Raw genomic sequence first — 16,646 nt, 5'->3', positions numbered from 1 at the left:
TTTTTACCCTTAGTGGTTAAAGTAATTATTATATGATTTTTGCCATGAATTTGCCAGGCGGTGGCCTAGTGAGCAACGCTTTGAGCTCGGGTAGTGAAGATTGAGGGGTCGGGACTGTCTCTCATAATTTTTTCAGCTCCTTTTCCTACTTATTTACAGTTTTTTATAATCGTAATTTCGCTGTATTTGATATTATGCTTTTATTGTTGCCGATGCGAATTTTTAAAATTAAGATAAAAATGGTGGACAAAACCCTGTCGTTAGCTTTAACGTACAGTTTGAAGTCTGGCGAAAGGAGCCACACATTATAATTTATTATTTGTCAATTATTCTTTTTCAATTAATGATAGTTCAAACTATTTGCTAGTACTTATTCATTCAGTAAGTATTTGCCTCCGGTGTCTCTGTTTTGTTGTAAGATTTGCAAAGTTATCCGTGTTTATTATTTACTTTTTGTTCTTCTATTTATAGACCTGGCGGCACCGGGAGTCAAATGTGCTTATTTCTGTTTATTGTGAAGAATTCGATATCGTAGTGTTCCTGGAGTACAAATTTGAGACTATCATGTATTAGTTTGTACTATCAGGTTCGCGTCGAAGACCCTTTCCATTGCAGTGGTTGGCTTTTAATGCGCAAGATAGAAACAAAGAGTGAACACCAGGGAAAATATGCAGTAAATGCACACGAAATAATCATAATATCCAACATAAATTGAAGCAGAATGATATATTAGCAATTAAAAAATAAAACTTCCTGTTAAGTGCGTATATATTTAAGCACATACGATTTTTTTGCGATTTGTGGTCAAAGACAACAAAAGGAGTAATGGAAACTAAATCTCTTTGAGAAGCAGAAGTTAATTACATTAAAATGGCCCTCACACATTCTATAACAGCCTATTTCTGAAGGAACATGCTGTCTCCACGCAGCGTCGCACCACCGCCTTCCCCGGTCTGGGTTGTTTGGCACTACAAAAAATACTTTTCTGGCATTTAACGAGAGGTAAATTCACATCTCGGCACACAAAAATATACATGAGGTTTCCTCCCACTCATTTAAAATTATCCGTTTTATCTAGTATTTACTTATACTCGAAATAACGTCTGCGACAATGCACTCCTTATGCAAGCAATGCAGATATCATGAGGTTCACACGTCATCAACATGGCGTCGCCCGAGAAATACGTTTTTGGCGCGGAATTCAAGTTGAAACTTCAAACTGCTCTAGGGGCGAAATTATTCTGCGCTCAATGGTAAAATTTGGTGAGAGCCTTTCTTACACCTATTGCTTTATAAATAAGACAAAATATTTGGTTGTGTAATCCCTTCTATTGTATAAACAAAATCGACAGACTATTGTCTCCACTAAATGTAGCGACCCTTTCTGCTCCAGAGTATATTTTTAGACCTGTGGAATGAGCAAATTAAAAAGAATCGCAAAAAATTTGTTCCTCGCTATCTGATTAATTCTTCCAGAATTACATCAAAAATGTATACAATTTTTGTACATGTGGTGTGCCCTGCATTTATTCTTACTCTATAGTTATACCCAGAAGGACGGCTGGGGGTCATTTGACCCACAACTTTTTTTTATGCTATTCCATACTTTTTTTGTTGCTCTTTTGTGCTATGTATATTTTATAATCAGTGAGAGGCTAGTGTGGTAGATGATTTGCTTGATATTTACTGACAGAGTACCCAGTTCAATGCCTATTTCATCCCATGGACTCCTACTTGTATTTCGAAACCTAGGCATAGTGACTTTTTGTACTCAATCTTTTGATATTTTATGGGCAGCAAAGGGAAATGAAATGGTCCTAATCGTTGCTTTGCATGCTTTGCATGAAATACATGCAATTATGATATTTTTATTTTTTATTTTTAAAAAGATACCAAATATCACAACATTGAACCAATAAATTGTCCAATGTATGCCTGCAATGCAAAACATATTTTTTGGAAAGAGTGCTGAAAAAGTTAGTATGGCTGAAATGCACAACAAAGTAATGATGTTTTAAATTTTAATGCAAATTTTGTAAGCCCACTGTGCCTCTTGCTAAAATATTAAGCGCAAATTTTGTATTGAGTGTATGTATACTTAAGATTAGATTTGTAATTGACCAATAAATGTGGTTAAATTCACGATTTTTTAAAATAATTGTTATTAATTTTTGATATTGGAAATAATATTTTATTATGTTAAAAAGTGTTTTTAAGAGCTGATTTAACAATTTATACGACAAAACTGAATATTGGATGAAAATGAGGCGTTTTGTTCCAAAAAACAATTTGGGGGTCAAATGACCCTAGTCGTCCTTCTAGCGAAACTCGCATCATCCTAGTGCTAAGGTATTGCTGTTTATTTAATGGAGATGTTAGTGATAATTGGTTACACGTGGTAGCTTCAAAAAATAGTTTATACCTCTCTCTCTTTATATCCTGATGTTTTGCCTTTAATAACCTTTTATGTATTTATTTATCAGAATTTTGTGCTGACTTGGCACAAGGATATCCGGCCCAACAAAAGAGCAATGTGTTGGGACGTATCAAGCCTGGAATTAAAAGCCCCAGTTCTTTTATGGTCATGCCATGGAATGATGGGAAACCAACTTTGGCGTTACGATCATGTAAGTTTAAAATAGTTTGCATTGATTTTCTCTTAATTTTAGCTGTGTGAGGTTTATGATACCACATGCTAAATTGTGATTAACATTTCATGCTGCATATTTTTTTACAGAAAAAGCAGTGGTTGATTCATGGTGGAAATCCTAGATGCCTTGACTGTAATCCAGGAAACAAAGAAATCTATGTGACTAAATGTGATGAAAACTCATTAACTCAGAAATGGGTTTTTGAAACTGTTGATCTCAAAGCTCTTGCAAAGTGGAATGATATTGGTCCCAAGTGAAAATGAAGTGGAGGCCTCTAAGGTAAATTTTATTCATCCTGCTGTAGTGTGTGCTATCCACAGAACTGTTGACTAGGTTTTGATAACTTCAAGCATTTGTCATTTCTAATCAATTGAGTATTGCACAAAGTGCGACTGTTTAAAGGACAATAAGTAGTAATACTGAAAGTGTTTCCGCTAGCGTTAAACTAACTTAAAATGAAATATTTGCCGGAAGTGAGGGGTCTAAAGCGTGAAGTTGCCATCATAATTTTACAGATGTCTGTTCCTAAAGTGAAGCCTACGGTAGTGCACCACATTTCATATTATGAGTCTAAGTTAAGTTTCAAAAAATGTAATAGAATGAAGCCATCGCTGGTTTCCTTGGATGCTGGAATTTGAATTGAGGTTTGAAGCAGTGGATTATTCTAAAGGTGGTAGTAGAATGCCAATGTCTGGTTTGGCAGATAGTGTCTAAAACATCTTCAGAAGTTACCAATACAATAATTACTTACCTTTTTGTAAAAAGGTAAATTGTATTTGCATCAAAGGTATTTCGATTGGAATATGGCCACTCCATTATTCAATGGAAAACCTCATCTCTCACTGTTGCTGTACATTTTATTACTGGAACCCATTTCTACAAGCAATAACCCTAGTTTTTCTTGTAGTGTACTGTATCGTATTCATATATTTTTAATAGATGCTAACATGTTCATTAGAATTGAATGTATATGTTACATTTTAAATTAGTTTCTAACATTGAACATGGCCTGTTTAAAGATGTGATACAGTTTTTATTCAGGCTTAAGTTGATTTGCCAAATAGCTTTATTGACTTACAGTGGTCTTAATTGATGCTGAGATTTTTTATTTTAATATTTGTCTGTTTATTGTCTTTGCTCAAAATTGATTGCTGTTGAGAATAATTCTATCGGAGATTTGGTAGATTATAGCTATGCCACCTATTATTGGGAGATTATGTATACATTCCTTGGCAAGGGCCTGGCTACATTGGTACATGTGTTCCATGTAAGATATCAAAGTTAAGCAATGTTGAGCCTAGCCTAGGTTTGGGTGGTTGATCAATCATACCTTCACTAAGGTGTGATTAACCTATGCATATAAGTCGTACCTGCTGAAGGAATGCTATCTACAAATCAATCAATGTATGCATTCCTGCCTCAAGATTAAAGCATTAAGAATAATTGAAAAGATGAAGTATTGAAATGTGACTTCATGTGTGTGGTATTGTCAGTATGCTTTGGATTAATAGGATTGTACATTTTGTAAATTGTTTTGGATAGCCTTCATTTATTCCTGCCATTTGTGGGTTTTAATGCTGTATACATTTTTTGTTAATGAAAAGGAATGCTGTGATGGTCATTATCTACCTTATAACTGCGTTCATTTAGGTACTCTTCTTGCCACTGTAAATGATGGTTAAGTATGCTTGTGGTGGTGCATAATGTTCATTTATGATGTTTGAAGATGATGTATATTTTATTCCCTGAGTGTTAAATATTTGATGAAATGCCATGTGTGTGTGATACACACTATTTCTCTGGAAAATGTTTTCAATAATTATGGTAGATGATTTGGAATAGTTCTCTTTGTTGCTATAATGAATTTTTACTGTTGGCTATTTAAAATTATCTCCGTTAAAGTATATCCTCGCTTGGTGCCATTCTTAACATTTTTAATGAGCTCCTCAACTCTTCCTTTTGCGATCTGTTTCTTCTGATAGGTCATTCGTTTTTAAATTCTGCATTACCTGCTGTAATTTTAAGTTAAGAGCTGGATGTATTGCATTGGAGTGAATTCATGGGTAATTTTTGGTGCCGACTCACCTTTGAGTGGCAGTCATCAAAGATGTTGATTCTTTCCGTCCATAACTGGTTTTTTTGAATATGGATAATTATATTGAAATGTTTTTCAGGGCCATGTATAATGTTTTAAATTACCTTTCAGTTTTTTTGGAATAGCCTTTGATTGAAAAATTCACTCTACCAGTAAAAATCGATGTCCTTTATGGTGCTATTGAAGGTGAATCTAATCTTAAGTTAATTGCATATCAGTAAAGCGGTGCATTGTAAGAAATGACATGATGTTATTTCAAACTGCATTAATAGCTGGTTTTCTCATTGAACTAGTGCTTCTGTTGCACTCCTCAATATTTCCATGGACTTACATTGTGAAAAATGAACAGTATAGTAATAATATGTACATATCTTTTTATAGAGTTGCAAAGATGATGTTCGCTTAGAATAGTTTTTGTAAAAAAATCAGGTTTTTGGCCATAACTTCTAACCGTTTTGCTCAAATTGTACATTCTATCACAGATCAATCGGTTTGAAGTGATATATTATTAATAATATGTGCTATTTTGTGTCGCTAATTATCTATTGTTGTGTGGCACTGAGATAACCTTTGGAAAAATCTAACATACACTTTAGGAAATTTTAGATAGGTGTCATTAAAGTATGCGATTATAAACTTGTCCCAAGTTTATTACTGAAATCAGGATATTTTGAAAGTCGACTTTATGGCAATTTGGCTGTCGAAATTTTAATCCATTATTTGATTTTTATGATGCCATTGATTTTTTTATGTAATGTAAAATCATAGACATGTGCTCATTTGTAAAATGTTTGGCCTTAACCTTCACAATTGCTTTTGAGAGTTTCTTTCATTATATCAATTTGCGTTGCCTCTTCTGGTTTCTGTCTGAATCATATGATGATTGATTTCTGTATCAATTATGTACCTATTTCATATTTTCAATATTTTAGTTCATTAGTAAAATCATCAACGTGAAGGAAACCATGAAAATTTAATTGGTTTCCATTTATTTATTTTAGTATCATTCACTTCTTTTCATCACAATGCCGAGGAAAATTTGAAAATTGCGGAATGTAAGTTTTTTAAATCTGCATTATTGGTTTATTTCACATCAATGCCTATTTCTTTGGCTTTGGTGGCATTCCATGATTCAAATGTTTGAAATTGCCCCAAGATTTAGAAATTCAATGTCCACAATGCTGAAAGAGTGTAGAATCTCATGCAACTGATGGATGATAGGGCCTGGGGGGATATTTTTTTCAGACACTGCATTTCAAGTACTGTTTTTAATGTAATTAATATTAAAAAAAAATCATTAAACCTTCTTTCAATCTTTTCGTATCCACCAAAAAAAATATTGCTGATAGTAAATTTACTTGACTAAAGAAGGTGTGGAATGTGTTTCAAGACACTTTTTATAGGTACTATTGTTTTCTTTACTGATGATGCTGGTAATTCAAAATGGTAATTTTAATTTTTGGTTATATTTATGGTTATGTAGCTGCACAGGGCTTTACTTTTTGTTCATACAGTGTTGCAACTATTTCATAATTAACCAGCCAGAGTGAAGAAGATAAAGTTCCTCTAGTATTCAATAAAGAAGTTTTAGGTTGTATTAGGAAGCTAAAAAAAACATGGTTTTTGTACTAATTGATCATCCATTTTTATTATTGTTAACTTGAAAATGAAATCTTTTCCTATGAATTAGTCTTATTTCCTGCATGATGGAAAATATTTCAATGCCTGTATAGGTGTTGGGACCTTTTTATGGTTACATGGAACTTTTTCATGGAGTGCATGCTTCATTTGATATTTTCTTATCTGTGAAAAATTATGGGATAACAATGTGTGGAAATCTGAAGGTGTGGTTTTCTACACTCCACATACTTTTGTAAATTTATGAATTTCATCATATGTAGCCATTTCTCGTTTTCATTTTAATATACTTGTGCTAGTACATATTCTGTCATCATTATTGCTTTTCTTTTCAATTATGGCATTTATTTCAGGCATTTTAAGCCAAGCTATTTTAATGGGACTTTTCAATATCCCATGTGTTCATTGCTCCTCTCCTATGATTTGTTGGCTTACAAGGTGACTTATGTGTATTTTACTGCTAAACTTGGGATTTTGGTCTCAGTCTACTTTTGTGAACATGAATGTAAATTGTTATCTTATCAATATTTATTTGTATTATTTGAAATTGAAGTAATTGAATGGTGCTGGTGCTCATTTTTGTAAGATATTGCCTGATATGCCCTAAGAGAGTTTAAGTAAGGCTGTTTTCTCACACAAATGCTAAACCTATTGTGGTTCCTGCGCCAGTGCCAGTTGGTTGCAATGTAATAAAATGGTAATTGTCATCTCCTGCTCTGTTGTCGGTGCTGTCAATTGCTGGCTTAAGTCAGCAATGAACTTAGCAATTCATGGGATACTGAGTGTTGGTTTCAAAGTTTTACATACACACTTTCACATGCATACCAACTCTGTCAGTGTTTTTGTTAAAATATGTTCTTTCCTATTTGAGTCCGAAATGAAACTGATTCTTGGCAGCAGGCAGTGCTGGTGAGTGTGAATATATTACGAGGCTGGTGCCAGTACCTGTGGAAGCAACAGTGCCAGTTTTACAAATGTGTGTGAAAATGGCATTACTCATAATTTGTTTAAATGTACCTTTTAAGGTGAAAGAATGCCCTTATTTTATGTGGTTTCATAGTTTTTCTTATGTCTTTGCTTTCCCTGGTTGAGTTTGGAGGATTGAAGTTTGAGTCATGAAAAACTATCTTAATTTTAAGCAGCAAAAGCATAATTAAAAGTGATCCTATGTTTTGCAGTTGAACCTAATCTTTATAATGATATCAATGTTGTATATTTTGTAGTCTAGGATATTCTTCATGTGCTGTTGCAGAATGTGTTTACAACTTGCACAATTAACCAGTCATTCCTTGCTAGTAAATATTTGTGATTTTAGTTGATTTTTTCCACATTTGTTATTTAAAAAATTTGAATACCACAGAATGAATATTGATGATAAAATTTATAAATCTCTCTCCGTTATCTGTTTCTAATGCTTTGAATTTCCGTGATTCTAAGTTAATTTTGCCCTTTTAATCAAAAGTTAAGTATTTTGAACTGTCACATTTACTTGATATTTTCTCTAAATATGTAGTTTATTTTCAATCATCAATACTGGTTTGGCACTTATGATATTTTCAGCAATAGGCTATTTCCCTGATTTTTCCTTTGTCTGTGATAATTCTCACATTTTTAATGTGTGTAATCAAGCTGTGGATAATGAAATGTATAATTTGTCCTGTTTCCATCGTAAATTTATTAAATATCTGGTATAGTGTTTATCTTTTGCCCAAGGGCTTCTTACCGCCAAAGCCTTGATGTTTTAGCAAACTGGGTATCAGCGTCCATTCTGGTCAGAGTAGTATATGTACTCAAATGAGGTTCTTATTACAGTAAAGTTTCAATTATCCATTCTAATTAAGGGTAAAGCCCAGTAAGGTAACCAAAAGCGTTGAGTAATTCATTCATTTTCTTATCAATTTTCACTTTGCTTTCTTTGCCATACTTTCTCTGCATTTTTTGTGTTTATTCCATTCAAAAAGTAGTGTATTGGAAGGGTATAAGGGCGGGAACTAGGCAACAGAGGAGGTTATGTTAGGGAGAGTAGGGGAGTGGTTTTGGAAGGACTGGTCTGGGAGGTGTTTGGCAGATAATAACAGCATAGGGATAGATTATCAAAGCTCTATCATCTACTGAATTTTGGATATTGTTACTTTTTCATCCTTGCTCCTTTATTTTATTAACTCACTCCTGTAAATGGTCATTATTTTAATTATTTAATAGAGGAGTGATTTTCATCCTATTCAAGGCTATATTCTTTATGAATTACTAAACTGTCATTATTATTTTGTCTTAAGTGTGGGTTTTAGTGCAGATCATATGATTCAATGGTTATGCTTAGTTTAATTTCCCTTTTTTATAAGCCAGAGGTCACCTTTGTATTTCAGAAATTAAGTTCATATTATTTCCTGTAAAAAAACTGGGAAATTAAGTCAGTCTATCGCAAATCAAATGTTAAATTTAATCATCTGTTCTACCCGTGACAATGGAAAATTTCAATTGTTTTCTTGAACCAAGTTTATCCTCTTAATATATAAATATTATTCATTTTAGATAGATTTGATTCATTTGTGTAATTTCTCTTGTGCTGTTTGTAAAGATTTTGATTGATAAATATTCCCTGTCTGGTTTTGCCATTAATGGCTGTGGTTGTTGAGGGTTATTTTTCATGCCAGGTCATTGTTCATACTTTTTCCTAGTGATTATGGAAAATCTGCTAGTGGACTGCTATCTTCTTCTCAACTACACATTCCATTTATTTAGTTAATATATTTAAGTAAATTTATCTGTTCTCAAGATAATTTATTTATTTATGTGCTGCTTGTCTCTGTGAAAAACAATGTTTTCTTTACCCTTACAGTATTGTATGGTATTGTCACTTTTACTTCAACATGATAGTATTATGTTCTCTTACTTTTCATTTATCAGTTTTATTGTGACTTCTTCAGACATTCCATTTTATTATTTTATCATACTCTGCTATTGAGTACTTCCCATTTTAGTGGCAACAGGCATTATATGGATTTCATCAATAATGAAGAATTAATAAAAACTTATTGTGATAAAAATTACCCCTTTACTGTCTATTTAATGGATGAATTTAAGTTTATCAGATTTCTCAAGGAACATTGTAGTAGTGCATTAATTGTAGGGAATTAAATATGGAATTTATGTAATAAGGTATGCGATTCGTGCTTCGGAAGAATGGGTTTTGCATCTTGGTAATTTGGCCACCATTTTTTTTTTGCATAATAGATTGAATTATTTAGCCTGATAATTTCGTATTTGTTAGTTTCTTCCTTTTCTTATGCATCAAAAATTGCTTAAAATATCCTAACTTATCGTTCCTACTGTTTGCAGTTTGTCAGAAAGATGCATTTGGTAGAATGTAGTATTTCGTGTAGTAATTTATTAATAGGGGTTTATAATCACATATTGAAACTGGATGTGATTTTGCTTGTGCAAATTCAGCTTTTTCTTTGCCCAATTCAATTTTCATGGATTTTATTTGGTATTTACTCTAATAATAACTCATTGAAAAATTTTAATTGAAAGTATTTCGAAGCCATAGGGTTTGGTGAGTATAAAGCCAGACTTAGCCGAAGTGAAGTGCTTATCTCAGGTTAGCCCCTGTGAAAAGTTTACCTCTCATGAAATGTTCCAATTCCATTTGTGTTTTCTCTTCTGTGACTCTTTGCTTGAGTGTAAGATAGGGAGCATGGGTTACCCCTTCCTGTCAAAATTATAAGAAAAGGAACTAGATTTGTCAGTTTTTGCTACTTTTTTCTATGAGCCATAAAAAATCAGGGTTTACTGACTCTTAATTGTATACTATATTCATGTTTTGATGCTTGAGTTCTGTAATTTTTCTGTTGAGTGCTGTGAATAGTTTCATACAATGTGACGGTAGTTCAGGTCATGAAGATATATGTAGGTGTAAGCATAATTGATACTGTTGGTGACTAAATTTATGCTTGTTTGCTAGTTATTGTGTTTCTTTTTATTTGTGATTAAAACTTTGTGATTTATATTTGTTTGACTTTTGTCCTGTAATCTGTATTTACGTTCATAAAACTTTTTTGTGGCTGTAATTCACAGACTACTGACTTTCTTGGGGCCATTTAAGCAATGCTTCTTTTTTGTGGTTCACATGGTAGCCATTTTAACCTATAGCAAATATAAAATATACTAAAATCTTTGCCAGATTTTGTATTATGGCTACTTTTGTACGCTTTATTTGTGATGCTCATATTAAGTGCTTTATCAATTAAATCTTTTTATGTTATAAATGAATTATATTCTAGTATATATTGTTTATAACAAAATTGTTGTTTACTCTACCAGAAAATCTTGGGGCAAATTCATCATTATTTTTTTATTAATTCATCATAGCTTTTCCTGTAATGCAATTTTCGGGAAACATTATTTTATATCGATGGCAATGCCCTAAGATGTATTTGTATTAGTGTACTTGTATTATCCATTGGTGACTGAATTTGGACATTTTTTTATTTTAAAACTATTGTTTGACTTCATTGTTGAAGCTAGTCAAAGTTTACTACTGGTAATAAAAGCATATGTTATTAAACATGATGGTGTCATCTTTTCCATTCATTTACCTGTGTTGTATTATTAATGCTACCCGTTGTGGTTATTAAGGCTGTAGCCAGAATATTTTAGCACCCTTGCTCATTGGGCTTCCAGACTCCAGTAAAAATGAGTAGGTACCATTTTCAGATCAAAAGAGATTTCAAAGTTGTAAAAATGAAGTTTCTACTATCTGTCTCCCGTAGCAGTAAAGTAGTTCTTGTTATGAGGAATATTGGCAGCTCCATTATAATTGCTGTCAACTGCTGATTATATAAATAAATTTGTGTGAGTTTTGGTAAATTAGGTATTATTTACATAGTATTTTAAATACTTCACTTAGCTTGGTTCACTTCACACTAAAAAATATTGACAGCTCTCTTCATTCACTTTAGATGGTTTATGTTACATTCATTTTACATTGGCAACAATTTGTTGTGTTGTATTTTATTGATTATCATTTGGTAGATACTGTTAGCTTGTGTAGTAATTAGATGAATTCTTTTAATTTCTATTTCTAAAATATTTTTACCTCTTGCGTTAATCTCAAAAGCTAATAAGTTTCTTATCAGGGGAAAGTTGCAGGGGCAGTCGCTTCACTGAATTTTTTACTGTGCGTGTAATTTAAATTATTATTATTATTCATTCTTAAATAATGGAGTTTAATGCTTAATGGCTTTAAATTTTTTTAATGTAATAAAGGTAAAATGCTCTTGATACATACAGTGCATGGTTAACCACAAGCCTAGTTTCCCAATATTTGATTCTCATGCAAATTATGAAATGAGATCAATTCCCATTGCAATGAGTTTTGCTGAATTAAATACATAGTCGTAATTTGAGGTTTGTCAAGGAACATATAAATGTTTAATAGGAGGGGTGGAAAAAGAATTGCATTCCCAGGGATGATACAATTGGGTTCTGAGTAAAAGGTCTTATCCTGTAAGCATTAACTCTGATGTGACTCTAAATTCATTGTAAAATTCATTGCAAGAATAAATCATTGATGTTCAGTCTTTCCTTTTGACAATACTTATCCTCCCTTACCATGTATTATAATAATGGTCATTGTTGCTATTAGCTCTTAAGGTTACTCTACCCGATTTTAATGATACTTAGGTTTTCTCAACCATCATCAGACATGATTCCATCAGATGTATCCAGAAATTCTCTTTCAGTATAGATATTCGTGTCTGTAATATAATTTTGAATTGTCATGTAAAAACTATAGTTCTGATGCATAACTTCACAAGCATTTGACTGAAATGCTTGATTTTTGGTTCTCTCAAATTTAACAGAATATTTTGGCTACGAAACTCATTGTATTTTTGGTTTTGAAAAAGGAAAGTTAGTGAATGTATTTATGGGTGTTAGGTACCAAGGCATGTATGATAGAAGATAATTTTTCTCTGTTCACTGAGTAACTCCCTTTGATTCCTTTGACCTATACCTAAGGCCCTTAGTGCCTTATTAATGCATTTGTATAGTTGAAAATCATTCTTTTCAATCTGATTTGTGCATATGTGCTGGACATCTGTTCCCATCCTCCTTTGAATTATGTCCTCTTTATCTGATGAATGAACTCTTTCTCTTAATTGAGCCAACCACCGAGTAGAATACCACTCCGTTGTGCCAGATGTAAAGATTTCTCAGACCCCCGGGAATATGTTTTCCCTAAAGATTATGTCTCTACTTACAATCACCCTTTGCTCCCTCAATTTCCACTATCAGTTCCCCTTAATTCTTGGCAACCATCATCACACATTGAGTGGCACGTGCCCCTACTTTCTTCTAACAACTACACTCAGGTTTGATAACCAAAAGCCCTCAAATTATTCACATCACCTTTCTCTTATTTCCTGATATTCCAAATCTAACACAGAATCTTGAAATCTATGGCTAATGGTGGGCTTAAGTTTCTGAAGTAGCTGGCAGTTCATAATGCTTCTCCCAAGAAGTGATGAGATAAGCCAGTTATTATGGGAAGACATCTACATAGTTACATTCAAGAGCATCCAGTTCAGCCTCTCAGGCATAGTATTCTGTTATGGAGAGTATGGAACTGACATCCGATGATAGATTCCACACTTTTTGAGATGGGGGGGAGATTGAGGCACAACTTGTATATTCTCCCATATTGTCAGATTGGAACTCCTTAATTTTTCTCCTTTTCTGCGATTCTACTCTGCTTTGGTGTCTCTTAAATGTTTTAAATACTTCCCTATCACCTGGATTGAGATAGACCCCACAGAGGGTGAGTGTTCATCAATAAATATGCAGAAGTACTTGCCCCCTCAAATTGTTGCTGACTTGATTGTGCCCGCAATATCTGAGAGCACATAATCGAATACCCCTTTTACCCTTTTCCTTTCACCTCTGGGGAATTTAATCCTCGTCATTTTAACCTGAATGCAAACATCGCCCCCCTCAGGTAATCCCCCTTCAACACTAATATAGAGCTTTCTTTATGATTTACTGGACAGGCGATCGTGCCATGTCAAGAAGGTTGCATGAGATGCTTTCTGAAGTCCTTAAGACTCAATTTGCATCAATTATACTGAGACTCTACCTTTAGTTGTAACTTAATAAATATGCATACACCGCAAGGATGAAATTCGTCTTCAAAAAATCATTTGGCTTAGTGGGAATGATACGATACCAATATGTGGGACCTAGCCCACTGTATTTCCATCCTTTTCTTCTCAAAATATGGCAATCCAATCCCGCTTTCCTGTCATTCTTTCCTCCCTATGACAATGCTCAGGACTTTCTCTAGTTAATAGTAAATTTATTCGTTTCCTTTTGAATGATTAGATAGCATTTTCAGGCTCAGCCCAAGACCCCTTTCCCTCCCACCTGTCCGGTAAAGCCGTTACTCGCATAAAAATTGTTCAAACACCCACAAAATTAGACAGCGAAGCTGGATCCGGGAAATCTATGGGGCATAGCCCCTTAGTGAGCCCGCGCGGTGCGCCGTAAGTTCTATCTGTACCGGGTACTCTTTCATCTATATTTGAGTCGAGTCTTTCCTTTTATTTCCCTTTTACTGGATGCTATCTTTCTCCTTCCTACTCCCTAAGGATGAATTCAACATCTGCAATCCTCTGATGGTCTCTGGAATAAATGATTCTACCCATTATGGAAGCATGTACCCATCACTTCAAGTCATCATCCCCTGCCATCTAGATTTTGCACATTTCTCTGATCCAACCACTCCATTTCCATCTTCACATTCTCCAATATCCCACACTCCCCCAAAGATATTACACTCATTGTTTTTGTCCAGGCACCTTCGGTCAGAGGGGTAGCGAGAGGGAGATTCAGGGAGTTCGGACCCCCTCCTCCCCCGAAATATAAAAGCACACTTACTTGGCACCACAGTAGAAAACAAAATATTGAAATTCATCAATTTGCTAAAGATTTCTGTGAAAATTGAAATTTTTTTCGATTATGAAAAGTGTCAAAATGAGTTTAAAACCCTCCACTTGGTACCCTATTTTTAAAAAATTTTTGCCCCCTGGTTTTGGAATCTCCCCCCCGAACAAAATTCCTGGCTACACGACTGCCTTCGGTGTATCCTTCCCAGTTGCCCCCACTCAGAGATCCAATTGGGGAAATACTTTAACTTTGAAATATTTTGCTGGGAAAGATAACATCGCGTTGTATATGAATGCAGGATCACATCTTCTAGAGATGTAAATGTGGTATTTTCTCATTGTCTTTCACATCACAGTACTGCATCCAGTAATGTAAACTTCTCCATTATCCTAAGATGTGGTAGTCGATCCTGGACGAATTCCATGGATCTTTGTCATCCGTGCCCTCTGATGATGCTAAAGCCTTTCACCTGTTTAAGTCTTCTCAAAGTCTTAGGCGTTATTTTATAATTCTAATGTTTAATAATAATGCATGAAACTGTGCGGTTCAGCTTTCTTCTTCTTTATGTGCCGTCTCTTCTTTGAAGGTTGGTTGTCATCATGGCTATCCTCCGTCTTGGTTGGGCTGACCAGAACAGTTCTAAGTTGATATAGCTGTACCATAATTTTAATTGTCCAGCCAAGACATGGGCCTTCTTTCCCTCGTTCTCCTACCCCTAACCTTCCTTTGCAGAATAACTTGCAGAATTTGTTAATTTTTTTCCTCTCATAATTAGTCATAGGTATTGTAATTATCTTAATTTTATTGTTCTTATGTATTTTTTCGTTCTTCTCATTCTTCATAGGACGTTTCCATTTGTGGTCCTTGACTCCAAACTGAATCTAAGCATTCTTCTGTAAACTCACATATCAAAAGCTTCCATTATGTCTCTCTTTTTCAAGGCTTCCATTAATAGGGTAGTTTCCTTCATCAAAGAAAACGAAAGGCATTGATTGCGATTCGTTACCCACCATTAGTGTATTCATAATACACAAATTATTTGGTTTTTGAAATACCGGTTTAGACGAATGGCAAGGGTCAAATTTTATTCTCATTTGAAAAAGGCCAGATTGGCGCCCATGCGATTCCACTCCACGTGACGTCACAGGGACCTAGTTTCTACACGAGAGGATAGGAGTTATACATCGTCTGAGGTTACCAATGCATGCATGAGGCACAGAGTTCAGGGAAACATGTCTTAATAATCACCTATTAAAACTGGCTAAGGTCGGAAAGTTTTCTTCGTTTGATAAGGTATTAATAAACCTTTTTTAAGCCAAGCGCTACCAGCCAGCAGGGTACTCAGCTACCCGCTAGCATCCTGCGTCCTATCAGCGCTCAGAGCCTCGATCAAGGTCACCTCACAAGGCGGGAGGGGGAACCAGAAATGCGTCGCACGGACTTTTTCCCATCATTACTACTTACGCGTCGCGTTTTCGCGCGCTTGAAATTTTTCACTTTTCATTTAATCGCGAAAAATAGATATCGTCATTTAAAAATCTAAAAGCGTGAAATACGTACTCCAGGAGTAATAATCTTTCAATTTAGGCAATAAAAATAATAGGAAACCACCCTATTGTAATAGAGTTGAAAATACATAACATCGTAATAGTCTACCTTTAGTATTTAAAGTATAGTCTCTCAAGCAGGAGGCATTCTTCATTTTGTGACAGGTGCTTCTTGCCTGACCTGGCCTTGTTTTAATCTCCCATTACCTCATTACCATCTCAGCTTTACCCTATCCTTAATTCCCATTCATAACGTCACCTAATCAGCCCCGATCTTCTGTAGCAAGGGAAAACCAGGTACAGATTAAGGTCATTCTTTTTGGTGGAGTTCATAGGTGGATTTATGGGAGGGGCACGTGCCTCCCAGACACTCTTAAAAATTACGGTTACTATCACATTTGTTTTGTTTAGTGTATTACGGAGCCTTAATAATTTTTTCATATTAATAACTTTCATATTAAAACAAAGAAAATATTTCGTACAGTAATTGTTTTATTTTGTATTTAATCTCAAATACCTTTTGCCTGTGCCCCTTGTCAATGGCGGATTTAGGGGGTGGGTGCATGTACAGGGGCACGTGCCCCCCAGATAATTAGAAAATAGGCAAGATTTTTATATGCTTATCATTACGTCCATTTAATTGTGTGCATTACTGAGCTTCAATCATTTAATTTAATATTAAAAACTTTCACGTCAAAATAAAGAATATTTTATACAGTATTAGTTGTATTTTGTATTTAATCTGAAATATGAGATGACCTATCAGACCCT

General features: G+C 34.3%; 1 protein-coding gene across 1 annotated transcript in view; it reads left to right on the top strand.

Moving 5' to 3' along the window:
* LOC124162044 (N-acetylgalactosaminyltransferase 6-like) overlaps positions 1 to 10,951 on the top strand; it is a 38,596-nt gene extending 27,645 nt beyond the window's left edge. The window contains exons 11-12 of the mRNA XM_046538376.1: positions 2,484 to 2,627; positions 2,738 to 10,951. Coding sequence (XP_046394332.1) covers positions 2,484 to 2,627; positions 2,738 to 2,908 — 315 coding nt within the window. The 3' untranslated portion in view covers positions 2,909 to 10,951. The remainder of the gene's footprint in view (positions 1 to 2,483; positions 2,628 to 2,737) is intronic.
* The last annotated feature ends 5,695 nt before the right edge of the window (positions 10,952 to 16,646 follow it).

Source organism: Ischnura elegans, chromosome 7 (assembly GCF_921293095.1).
Source record: "Ischnura elegans chromosome 7, ioIscEleg1.1, whole genome shotgun sequence".
Lineage (NCBI taxonomy): Eukaryota > Metazoa > Arthropoda > Insecta > Odonata > Coenagrionidae > Ischnura > Ischnura elegans.
Note: the sequence above shows the minus strand (reverse complement) of the source record. Positions and strands in the feature narration are given on the sequence as shown.